Below are 12,881 nucleotides of genomic sequence, written 5' to 3' on the forward strand. Positions count from 1 at the left end.
CCAGCGGGTAGATATGAGCAGGGCGGCACATGTTTGTTTAGCATAGCCTACAAGTCCGAGTTGATGACATGGATGCCAGTGTTCAGTGAAATGGCTTCTCTCGATTAACTTCGCACGACACGTGCCTTGAATTAACACTGCGAAATGCTGGTGCGTGCAATACAGTGCGCGCACACAGCGACAGTTTCAGCGCGAACTGATCAGGGAAACTCGGCCGGCGCTAAAGATGTAATTTATGACTGGCCGCGCTACAACTCCTTGTTGTGCGCTGTGAAGCAGGTGTAGAACAGCCGAAATGCGATTCTGCGAAACACCCACGTGCCTCGGTGGTCATACGCGGGGATCGGAAAGAAGTCGCGGTGCACTCACGTCTGCCAATTTCTTGAGTATAAAACGGCTCTCCATGTTGGCCCCCGTTGTCTGCGACAGCAGCGGGCATTCGTCCGGGTCTAGGATCCTCTGCGTGGTACTTTTTTCCTGGGTAACTCGGTCCCAATTTTTCTGCGTCTCCTCCATGAGGACATAGTCGTCGAGACGGTCGCCCAGCTTGTTGGCCTTGTGGAGCGCCTGTGGTCAGTGGGAACGGCATGGTTTGCTTACAAAGGCATAGTGACCGACGCATAACCCTGTCGTGCGTGCTACCACAAGGGCACGCGACTGATTCTATTCCGCACGCTTCGCGATTAAGCGCGTTGCGAGTAAAAAGTTGAACAAGCAATTTGCCTCAACAACAAGCCCGTGTCACTCTTGTGCACAGAAATCAGGATTAGGCGACTGAAGGTCGGTAAAGGTTACACAGCATGCAATAGTATGAAACGTGATCACGGGGAGAGTTTTACTGTACCGCTACTACCACTGGCGAGTACATAAGTACAAACGCAGGAACAAGCTCAAAGGTCTGCCGTAGGATTTGACACGCTGAAGGAGCACCTCAGGCATTCGTAATCTGTGTTCACGAAAGTGTTCTTACGCTAAAAGTGTTCGTAAGAGAGCCGATGCCGGCCAATTGTTGTGCTCTTAGCGAAGGCAGACAGCCAATGGCGAGCAGCGCTTACGAATTAAAAGCTTTGTGGATGCGGCCCCCGTTGTAGGTGGGGAATACCAACTGATCTGAGAGGCACTGCGCGTGCGCAAAGCCATTAGCGAGCATTGTGCGCACGACAGTCGACCGACATGCATGCACTGTGGCAAGCTTTCACTTACTTGAGCAATAACTTCTCGCGATGTGGTGTCCTCCGTTACCTTCAGTATTGTTTTTGGTTCATCGGGCATTACACCATGCACCACTAGGAAAAACATTCGTCGCTTCAGACCCTGAGTTCCGGCGACCAGGTTCTGCGATAAAAAGCGTTAGGCAAAGGAGGATTATACTTGCGCACCTTGAATACTCAGAAATGACGAGGCTTCAATAAAGGTCCTCAAGAATACTGATGCTCAGATTGCGCAAATTTATATAGGGTTTTTTTTTTTGCTGCACGAAATTTTTAAAGATTGCCTGTGGCAGAATGCACAGTCTTAACGCATGAGCTAAACTACTCGATGAGGCAGCCATTAGTTCTACAACAAATCAAAATGCTTAATTAAATAACTAGCATAATTACGCTAATTTACTTTCTTATTTATTATTTTACGGCACATATTTAAATCTACTAATTATACCCGATGAGTTCGCAAGGCGTATACACTTGGGACGAATTCTCAGGACTGCACCAGTTTCGAGATATTCATTTTCAAAGTATGCGACGATATGCATTGGCGATGCAGTTACTTTTTCTAGAAAGAAAAACGTTGTTTTATGCGTTGAAACATAGACTCATAGCTCTTAAGCTATATAATCGTTCGTAGGGGCTAATTTCAGCCGATCCTGATGCTGGCCATATTAGAAGACAATTTTTCCCTTCCATGAAAGTGGAAGTATTCAGAGTTATTAAATATAGGTGTCAATACTGGAGCAAGTATACTGCCGTAAGCTTTCAGAATTGCGGTGGGGACGCTATCAGGGCCGCAGGATAGAGAAGGCTTCAAGCGCCTAAGGCATTCGCTGATGAACTTTTCATCAGTCAACACATCACTAGACGTAGGAACCGTTCGTTGTGTGCTGCTGACTGGCACCAGCGTTGAAACGTGACGCTCTATAGAAGTATGAGAAATGAGCAGCAAAACAGTCCGCGACTGCTTGGACTTAACTCCGCTAGAGTCGAGCTGGCGAGAACACTCTCACACTGTAATCTTCACCTTAAAATCAATCAATCAATCAATCAATCAATCAATCAATCAATCAATCAATCAATCAATCAATCAATCAATCAATCAATCAATCAATCAATCAATCAATCAATCAATCAATCAATCAATCAATCAATCAATCAATCAATCAATGTACCAAGGAACAACACTGAGGTCTGGGCGTTCGTGCACTGAAAAAAAAAAGAAAAAATGTAAAACAAGTACGATTAAAATTATGGGATAAAAAATAGAATGCGAAAACAAAAACAAGACTGAATAAACAGCTACATAATATTGATCATAATAAAATAATAATAATAAACGGCTGCATTTTTTGCCTAGTTCTGCTCTTAAGTATGTCAAAGTGTAAGCGCAAGCGCGCAAGGGACGTTGGGAGAGAAAGAAAGAAAGAAAAAGAGAGAAAGGAAGAAAAAGAAAGAAAGGAAGAAGTAACTCTGGTTACACCAGAGACGAGAGCCCACTACAGTCCTCCATGAAATTTGCTGCACCTTGATACAGAGCATTGTTTTGTCCTATTTACTTTGCATTAAGTCGGCTACACTATAATAAAGAGCACTTGTCTAGCTGGTCTGCAGAATCACGTGGAAAAGCGTTTCAACTTAAACCATAAGCAAATGTAGCTAAAGAGAAAAAAAAGCTCTCCACACACACACACACACGCACACACACAAGGGCGGGGGGGGGGGGGGGGGGGGCTTAAATGTTCCGTTGCGTTGTTTTTGTGAAAACAGAACAAGTACCCCCTTTCACCATGAAAATAATACATAAATAAAAACCTCGCACTTCCGAGCGCAGGCACGGTACTATCTTTAAAGTGCACGAGCAACGCAGAGCGCACTTAACCACCTCCACGTCGTGGTTACCATCGCAGCGTCACCCCCCATCTTACAAGGGCAAACAGGCGGAAGGCAAACCTGCGGTATTCGAAATTTATTCACGCTGTACTATACTTGCCAGTGTCGAGGCGAAAGAGCGCGGGGATTCGTATCGCCAGCGAATCATGTTGGCAAATGAAGCCGGCAATCTCGCTATGCGCCGCCTTCACAGCAGGGGCGGGGTGACACACTGCGGCGCCTTCTTTTTTCTATCGACGCTGCATTCGGGTGAAATTGCAGCCGTTTCCGATAACACAGAGAAGGTGAAAACGAGGTTGGCGCCGGCCGCCGCTCGGCAGACCCTGTCATCGTGATTGAGGATGCACTTCGCAGCCAGTTTGGCCTATCGCTCGGAATGCATTTTCGTGTGCCAAATTGGGGAAAAAGGTAGGGTGTGGTGATTTTGGGAAGGCGCTTCGCTGTGGCTGCAGCTGAAAATATTGGCCAACAAAGAAGAAGAAGAAAAAAAGATGCAGCACAGTGAACGTGACTGCGCAGCAGTTTATATTGTAATTTTCTTCTCGATTGCGCAATGAACAGCGGGCGCTTCGAGAGAATTTTAAAGCCAACGAAAGACAACAGACGCAGAAACGGAAAGGACAGCGCGACGGCGAGCCAGCAAATATCGCAGTAATGTCTCACTAGGCTTTTCGTTATACCGGGTGATTTCTGTTAGTAGAAACAGACATTTAATATCGCCTGTGGCAAATATCCCATTTCTATCATCAATATTATAGTTGCCCAGAGGCGGACGTTACTTGCACGAAATTGGCAACATGATATTAGTTTACTAACAAAGTTTCAACCAGCGCGGTTGCTTAGTGCTTTTGGCGTTGGACAAAATGCATAAGAAGAAACAAGAAAAAAAAAAAAAAACGCCTGTGCACCGTTCATTGGGTGCACGTTAAAGAACCCCAGGTGGTCCAAATTAATCTGGAGCCACGCACTACGGCGTGCCTCATAATCATATCGTTGTTTTGCCGCGTAATACCCCAGAATTGTAACAATGTACCACCAATTGACTTCGTAATTATTTACTAAACAGCAACATCATATTCATTTGGCAGACATCTTGCGCCTATAGCAAACAGTTTCGAAACATATGTCCTCAAAATCTGTAGCCATATCCGTTGATGTTCCTGTTAACGCTTATGAGTGCCGAGGAGAAATCCAGTGCTGAGAAGCAGCGCTACATAACAGTTGTAATATACATTCGTAAATTATGGCTCGCAAAATGCGTAACATCTTAGTGAACAAATCAGGGCTAGCACTAACATACAGCGCTTAAAGCTACAGAATCGTTCGTAACGGCTAATTCCAGTCAATTCTGACGCTGGATGCCAATGGCAAAGAGCACTTACGAACGCAAAGCCTGATGAATTCGGCCCCAGAACAGGTCGTGGACAGGCGGAATATCCTACTAGAAACTGTTTCGCGAATTCCAGGCATATCGTACGTACAGTGATTTCTTTTTTTTTTTTTTTACTTCGAACACTTAAAAAAAGAGAGCCCAGAAAATTGTAGAAACAGGGAACAAGACTTTTATAATAATTCCCCCCAACTTTATTATGTAAACATGCACCGTAAATTTTGCAAATACGAAGTTAACTAATGTAATTAGTTTAATTACTGAATGCATTGCTTTTGCTTTTCTCGTAAATTACGTGCGACGAATTATTTACCCTCCTGGGTGGATAATTCGTCTGTAGTGAAGTGATTTGAGCTAATTCTCTAAGCCATTTTTTTTTCTTGTCTTCTTTTTCTTTCCTCATATGTTCAATGTGAAAAAAAAAATCACGGCCGATTTCTTTACCCTTCGAAATGGCGTTACGTCCAAATTTTCTTTAATCTAGTTAGCAAAAAAAAGTGCCATTCATACAGCGTTCTCGTTTGTTTTCTGAAATTTACGTAAACATTGGGGCGAGAAATATATGTAAAAGTTACAAAGCGGAGTAATTCGTTTTCACGTTATTTATTTGTATGAGAATAAATATACTTCACAAGCCCTGCCGAAAGAACTTGCCTATCGTCAACTATGCGACGATCGAGCCACTATATTCTGCAACTTCATCCGAATTTCTGGTTCCCTCATTATAGAAGTTGGAAGTTGGCGATTTGGTGAATTACATTCAGCTTCAAGAAGATCTCGCAATAAATTTGCGACAGGCTCGGTCGATCGTGTAGCTCTTGGGCACACAGCGCTCGGAGCATTTTTTGACGGCAAAGAATTCCCGACGTGCGCCCAAAACCGCACCGGAAAGAGGCGGCGCATTTTCCAAGCCGGCCAAAGCAATCGCTCGGACGTGCTCGAAGGTGGCCCGATTAATAATAATAATAATAATAATAATAATAATAATAATAATAATAATAATAATAATAATAATAATAATAATAATAATAATAATAATAATAATAATAACTTTATTTGCATCCGAAATACACGATGCCGGAGGCCTACAGAAAAAGCTGTCGCATTGCAGCTTGACAAGGCCGCAGGCCCCCGCACTGGCAACTTCACGTAGCAGTCAGCAAATTATAAAAGTTATGATCAGCACTCACTGAAATCCATACATACAAAAAGATAAAACTCATTCCATATTCAGACATCGTTATACAAATTATGTTATACAATTTGAAGTTATACAATTAATACAATTACAATTGCAATACAATTAATACAATTACAATTGCAATACAACTAATACAATACAATTTGAAGTTATACAATTATGAAGTGCAAACATTCAGCTTTCAAGACACTGTTTATCCATACAAGAACGCCACCAGAGACCAGCGCACACAAGATGAACCGCAGAAAGCGCAGATAACTCCGCAGTAAAAGTGCAGCAAAATTATACACTAACTGTACTATTCTTTTTTCCCTTTTTGTTTTCTTCTTCTACGCACTAAAGTATTTTCGAAGGTCCGCAAGAGTAATTTTGTCAGGCTCTATATTTTGTTTCTGTAGCGTATTTAATAACCTTGGCAGCCGGTTTTTCAACATTTGTAAGCCATATGTTGTCCTACAAGTATCTATTGCCCATGTTTCACAATTTCGCGTATTATATGTAGTAGAGTGATATTTCAACTTCGCTAACTGACGCAAGAAACAAGTATTATTTTTTATCTCTTGTTTATATCGCTTGTACAGGCAATAATCATAAATATTTGTTACTGGCATTATGTTGTAGCTGCGAAATAAGGGCTCAGATGGATGGTACCTGGGTACATCTGCAATAACTCGAAGAAACTTTTTTTGCAAAACATGGATTTTTTGCAGATTGGTTTGCGTCGTAGAGGCCCAAACTAGGTGACAATAATTAAGTCTGGAACAAAATAAAGTATTGTAAATTAGCATCATTACACTGCGTGGTAGTATGCTTGCGTTCCGATATATGAGGCCGATTACTTGGGAGAGTTTTGTTGTTAACTGATCTATGTGCTCGTCCCAAGACAAGGTATCGTGGAAGACAACACCCAGTGTTTTAATAGAAGGCACTATTTCAATTGGAGTTGAGTTAAGCAGAACCCTTTGATTTAATGTTATCTTCTTGTTTCTAGCGTGAAACAAAACTGCCTTTGTTTTCTGTACATTTATTTTTAAGGCATTCTCTTGCAACACTCACTTCTCTGCCGTCGCAGCGAATGCTTTCGGATGTGGATAGCTCCTTGGTCTTTCCCTTGGCCTTCTTGAGGATTGAGCCTTCGAGCAGGTCTCCATTCTGGTGGACCACTTCGAGCCCTTCTTCCTCGAACTCGGAGTACACGAAGAGCGACGACAGAGGAAGCGGCTGGTTCTGAGGGCTGCGCAAGCGCACGTGCCTGTAACCTGCAACCATGCCATCGCGCGTCAACCCAACTCCTCAGAAAGGGCGCCTGCCCCGGCCGTGAACACAGCGAGAAGCGAAGTTTGAAGAATAACTTTTAGTGCTCCATAAAGGCCGGGAACCGTTTCGATTACTCTACAACCATCTTCTACACGGCGGTCTCTGCGACCCTTTGCACCCCCCTCGCGTGTAGGCATGCAACAATAACTCGTCAATGATGGCAGGGCCGGCTTGGCAGAGAAGCTATACGGACAAGCCAGACCGCCTTTCTTGGAACCTTTGACTTGGTTTAGCCCCGCTTCCAATGTACGACTTCCATTCTCGGTTTTTATATCATCACCTTTGGATACGGCCGCAAACGTGCCATTCTGCTTTGCCCAATCCATCAACCCTTCCCGCCGTGAACTGTATGCACACAGTTATCGTCTAAATGAAAGACGGAACACCAGACGGCAAGAAAATGTAAATAAACTAAGTCAGCGCAACTGTCTTTTTGTACTGTACGTATCAGAAAACAAGAAAAAAAGAAAACTTCTTTATGGCGTCACCGCTTGTGGGAATGTGACCAAGAGAATTCGATTACACATTAGTAAAGAGAAACTAAATAATAGGTGTAAAGTAATCTACTTCTGCTAAAGCCTGACTTGGGTTTCGCTTTGTGGCTGCGGAAATATATTTAAGCTAGCATTCTCGATTTAAATTCGTTTACGGCAAAGCGATATAAGTGAACCAACACAATGACATTTTTTTTCAAAGTGAACTTACCTTGCTTCAGGCTCTTGATGGGAATTACTCTTTGAGTGAGAATGTGATTTGTCATCACGTCTATTACAGAGAAGCGTAGAAAAGCCAATTCTGCGAAAGCGATCTGGAAAATGCATGGAAAGAAAATAGCACGAGTCAGGTGTGAACGATTCCAGCACAAGGTGTACTGATGTGTAGTCGACACGCCGCTAATCGGTGAGCAGAACAAACGCTTCGGGCAGAAATTTCCTCGCGATTGCTTAGAAAATTGTAAGGTGAAGTGCTGAAGTCGTACAAGAAGTAATCAGTGCGGCACCGCAGGTTCGACATCAATCGGTGAGATGCCTAGCTTCAACGAAAAATGCCGAGTGTCACGAAAACTCTTGGCGATGTTAATAAGTGTTGTAACTGGGATCGAATCAAGTGCACCGCGATCACAAGCAGTGCCTCGTGGCCATTACGTCAAGGCCGCTTCGAACAACCATAGTGGGAAACTTCGTCATTTTACGTCGACCGATTGCAAATGAGGAATTATTTTTAGCCAACAGAATTGACCGGAACTCAACTATTAGCTGAACAGAGCAATTTGCGCCGTCTGCAGGACACCTATTTCATCCTGCCAGACCAATGCGGATTTAATGCTGACGGCTGCGAACAATGCAAAAAAAAAAAAAATCTTACTAGGAAATAAACAAGACTGCTGCTACATAGTATGACAGATGACTTTTCTGTACTTTCCTGGTGTTAACAGCGCAAAACGTAGACGGGACACGAGACGAGCGAAGTACTTTTCTGTACTTTGTGCTCCTTGTACTCAAGACGGAGCTGTGTAAGTTGCATCTGTTTTGAACAGTGAATATTACTGTCGAGGGTTTCGGATATATATTTACGGACTTGTAATTGTGAGTGAGAGATAAATGGCGTCACTGCTTCACCAGATGAAGTTCTTACATTCTTGTCGTGGCCAATTGGTATGGAAGAAAGGCTTTTTGTGCAGAGGTATTTTAATGATGAAGGCAAACACTATATGCCGATCAAGGCGCGCACTGACCGGTGCGACCAAAACATATGTGGGGATAACATGAACCCGAGGTGAGAGCCGCGAGGCGCAGCTTGCGCCACGACTCGCTATTCTGCCGCGCAGAACACCAAGCGGCGTCGAAGAAGCAATCTCTCGCGCTGCAGCTGGACGGACAGGAGAAGCGGCGTACCCGGAAGCAAAAGCTGTCTTGCCAGATGGGGTTGAGCGAGTTGCGCTGTACGATCTTGGTCTTCTGGCGATTGCAGTCGAGCGGCACGCCCACCACTTCGACGTCGACCTGGGGGCTGCAGGCGTACGTGTTCTGGCACACGTATTGGCCGGAGATCACCTGTACCGAAAAAGTGCGCCACTCTGTAGTCGATATTGGCACAGACGCTATAAGCGAACGACGCAGCCTTCACGATTCCAGCGCCCTAGCTCTGCGTGCTTGTTAGAATAAGACGAGCACAGAGAGTGGCGCGACATATATGCCTCAATGGTGTCACTGACACCGCGAATGTGCGCCAACAAAAAAGAGCAACTTGGGGGCATTCGCGCAACCTCTCAGCCATATGGGCTTAGCAGTAAGTGACAGGAATCCCTAAAAGTATCGCCTACGAAACAGTGTTATAGATTTGCGGTTGGTGCAAAACCAGGATCTTTACACTCTTTGCTGACAACGTTCGTCTCGTTGCATGCCGCCATAATCGTCGCTGTACACCTTTAATATAGAAACAATTTTGGGCGTCCCGACCAAATTTGCAAACGTGGAATACGTTGTTTTAGAACGTATTATACTTTGTCTGTTTACACAAACACACAGTAGCGAAATAACGTGCCCAGCTGTCATGTGCCGCATGACGAGTTCGAACAATGGTGCTAATACGAGGCGCTTTTAAAAACGTGGCACTAATTGAAACAGACGTCGGGATCGTTTTGCAGCGGATATTTGGCGCAGCAAGAACGACGAGGCTGTTTAGGGGACCGACATAATTAGCAACAGCCAAAGTGGTTCCGAAATCGAGCTTGAGATGCACCGCTCCATTCGTGGTGTCTCAGCGACTATTGCGTTCTGCAGATGCGTACGATATGGCGGGTTCGATTACCCACCACTGCGGTCGCCTTACGACGATGCAAAAGCTGAGCGCATATTGTGATCTTTATTGCACGCTAAGGAACCACGAGCAAGAGGAACTGTACGGCCTCCTTCATAATCCAGATGGAACTCTCAAGCAGGATTTGCTGCTCTGCTTGACTTCCCTTGTCTTTCTCCTTTCTTTCGTGTTTCTCTCCATTTCTGAGTTCACTAAAGATGACTTAACGCTCGTGGGACCTTCGTGTGCCTTTTCGTCCCAGATATTCCGCAACAAGTAGTCGCAAGGCGGTCCGCAACTAAATGGCTTTGCCACACTTTATCGTGACCATCTACCATGCAGCAAGTACTATCCGTACTTTCGAAGCCGTCTACGAAGCAAGTTTGACTATACTGAGAGTACTGTCACGTAGGGCGACCTTCACAAGATGCATGCCCTTGGTCGGCGCTTATACGCGGATGACGGCGACAGGCGGCACGTGAGTTGCGATGCCAGCTGCCGCTTACAGTGATATGAAAGTTGAGGGGATGGATGCCGTCGAATTCCTTGTCCCACGGGTTGTACTGGCCGTGCATGATGTTGTTCTTGTCCCACATGGCGCTGGGCTTGAGAACGTAGCCGCAACTGCCGTTCTGCTCGAACATGGCAGTGTTTATGTGCAGGCCGGTGTCTGCGGGAAGGATAGATAGCAGAAGCACAGGCGCGCAAGCGTTATGTTAAGGTACTTCGCGAGGCCAAAACACCTTTAAGACAGTTGTAATACCGAAAAATGTGGGAGAATGACGTAGCAGAGCTAAATATAGTCTTGCGCTGTACATATGAAACCCACGTATTTGTTGATGATAGGACAAAGTAAATGTAGACTCCTTGCACTGCTTCAGACGCGAAAAGACGACCGGCAGTGGCAGAAAACTAAAAAAAATTTCTTTAGAAAGTAGCGTAACGCGTTAAGGTAGCATGTGCAACATTCGTTTCGTAGCCAGGGTTTAATTCCTCTGTGTGGCCTTTCAAGTGCTACCAAGAAGCACATTCATAGTATCACAGTTCAGCAGGTCGTTCCAGAAGTCTCTGGCAGTGCTATACAAAGAAGTCATGCCAGGCAGCTTAAGACTGTATTATGAGAATAAGCGGGTTCTAATAGCGACAGTGAGGCCTTAATTACCGCCATTGGGTTCCGCTTATGCTCACAGTTACGCTTAGTTTCTCCCTTGCCCGAACTTTGTAGCGCTACCGGAGTGCTCTGAAATGACCAGTCGAACATACTATAAGTGCACGGATCTCAGTAAACGTGCTTATTCATTTCTTGCACCGCTTTCCTGCTGACAGTCACGGAAATTTACGTACCTTCAGTCTGATAGTTGAGCGCAACCATCTGCAGTCCAAAGGCCCAGAATGCCACTGGGTTGAAGTTGGACGAGTCTATTCTCATTCCGGCAGGATATGTACGCATCAGTTGGTTCTCGCAATGCGTGCAGAAGGGCGTTAAGGGTGTAGAACATGGGTAATGGAAACAGTGCACATAACTCACGAAATACGTTCTCGCTCAAATAGAGTAGTAATTAAGCTGCTCAGCACCAGCTATTTCGGGTGCTAACAGTAACTAATAATAAACGGCTATATCGTAACCAGTTCTTAATACAAAAGTTCTGCCATCCGAGCACTTTTCTTTAACGCATCCGCGGTGTTTTATGCCAAGAAAAATTCGGATTATGAGATGGAACTTGGCGCTGGGAAAGAAAAGAGGGAAAGACACGCTGCTTTTCACAAGGTTGTAATTGGCAGTTTCTGTCACATCATGTCTGTGAGGCTGAACTTCGACGCACAAAAGTGTAATTGAAGCTGGTGTCAAGCATTGTGGGATATTATATGGGAGTTTTCCCATTACAGTCAACGAGGAAGGAAGGATTGACTGACAGGCTAGTTAGTTCATGATTACTACATAAAAAAACAAAAAAAAAAAAAAACAGCGCTACCACACGGGACGAAAGAAGTAGCACGCACACACGCAGACAGCACCGTGTCTTTTTGTTTCGCTCCGTTTCGTGCATTTTCTTTTTAAATGTAAACAATAAGGACATCCTTGAAATATAAAAGCTTACATTAGTGCACTACAGAGCTATGATAGAAAAAAGAATGATGCAAAGAGCAGGTTCGGCAAAGGCTGAGAAAGAAGAGAGGAGAGTGTGATGTTGACTTTATCGAGAAGCTGGAGGTGACAGCCTGGCTATATCGAAAAAGATCGCTCATGTATGTGAACGCATGTGATACTTCGAAAGAATTTGTGTTGCTACTGCGGTTATGCCGACCCTTCCCTCGATTTCACTGGCGACGAAGTTTGACAGCGCAGCTACAGGAGCCACACACGGGTTATCATATGAGGCGTCGTCACGAGAATGAAATTAAGTCGTGCAAATTTTGGCACACGTGCCACTTATTTTCAATTCCATGTAACGAGAGGAAGCGACGCGTGTAGTAGTACTCTTATATCAATGGTGGTTTTTGCCTTAATCGCCCGCAAGACTATAAATCAATCACGGACCTCACTGCTTACGGCGATCTGCGATGATATAAAAAGCAGGCACATTTCGAGCAGTGGATGACTTATCATTTTCAAACAATCGGGCGCCAGTTTTCTGCTAATCAAGATCAAACTTTTACAGAGCCGCGCAACGTGTTTAGAGTGTTTTCCGAACACGCCGCAGTGTGAAATAAACAGTCGAAGTTTGTTTATGAGACGTTGTCTTAGGTTTGCACAATCAGTTAGAATGACGAAATGAATACATTTCTATTCGATTCGATGATAGAATATAGTGACAATTTCTGAAACTCTTGACTTTCAGGGGAATACCCGAGACTAAGATTTGGGCAAGTGTGTGGCTGACGAAGTTCAACCACGACCCGTTCATGCTCGCTAAGGAAGAAAGCTAGGCGGTTTCCACCGCTGCACATAATACCTAAGGCAAAATTAGCGTAAAAGAATGGAAGAAAGGGGACATTACAGCAAATTAGATATCAAGTGAGGATTTTTTTACGCCTGTCATGCATGGATTATTTTCAATAAAACATGTATGTC

At 44.4% G+C, this 12,881-nt stretch overlaps 1 protein-coding gene across 1 annotated transcript in view; it reads right to left on the reverse strand.

Moving 5' to 3' along the window:
• Nucleotides 1-12,881, reverse strand: part of LOC126543948 (1-phosphatidylinositol 4,5-bisphosphate phosphodiesterase epsilon-1-like) — a 212,706-nt gene that overhangs the window by 18,748 nt on the left and 181,077 nt on the right. Inside the window, exons 25-31 of the mRNA XM_072287433.1 lie at nucleotides 11,153-11,277; nucleotides 10,315-10,478; nucleotides 8,905-9,063; nucleotides 7,715-7,817; nucleotides 6,749-6,951; nucleotides 1,204-1,335; nucleotides 370-567 (exon numbers count right to left, since the gene is read on the reverse strand). Coding sequence (XP_072143534.1) covers nucleotides 370-567; nucleotides 1,204-1,335; nucleotides 6,749-6,951; nucleotides 7,715-7,817; nucleotides 8,905-9,063; nucleotides 10,315-10,478; nucleotides 11,153-11,277 — 1,084 coding nt within the window. The remainder of the gene's footprint in view (nucleotides 1-369; nucleotides 568-1,203; nucleotides 1,336-6,748; nucleotides 6,952-7,714; nucleotides 7,818-8,904; nucleotides 9,064-10,314; nucleotides 10,479-11,152; nucleotides 11,278-12,881) is intronic.

This window comes from Dermacentor andersoni, chromosome 1 (genome assembly GCF_023375885.2).
Source record: "Dermacentor andersoni chromosome 1, qqDerAnde1_hic_scaffold, whole genome shotgun sequence".
NCBI classification, from domain to species: Eukaryota; Metazoa; Arthropoda; class Arachnida; order Ixodida; family Ixodidae; genus Dermacentor; species Dermacentor andersoni.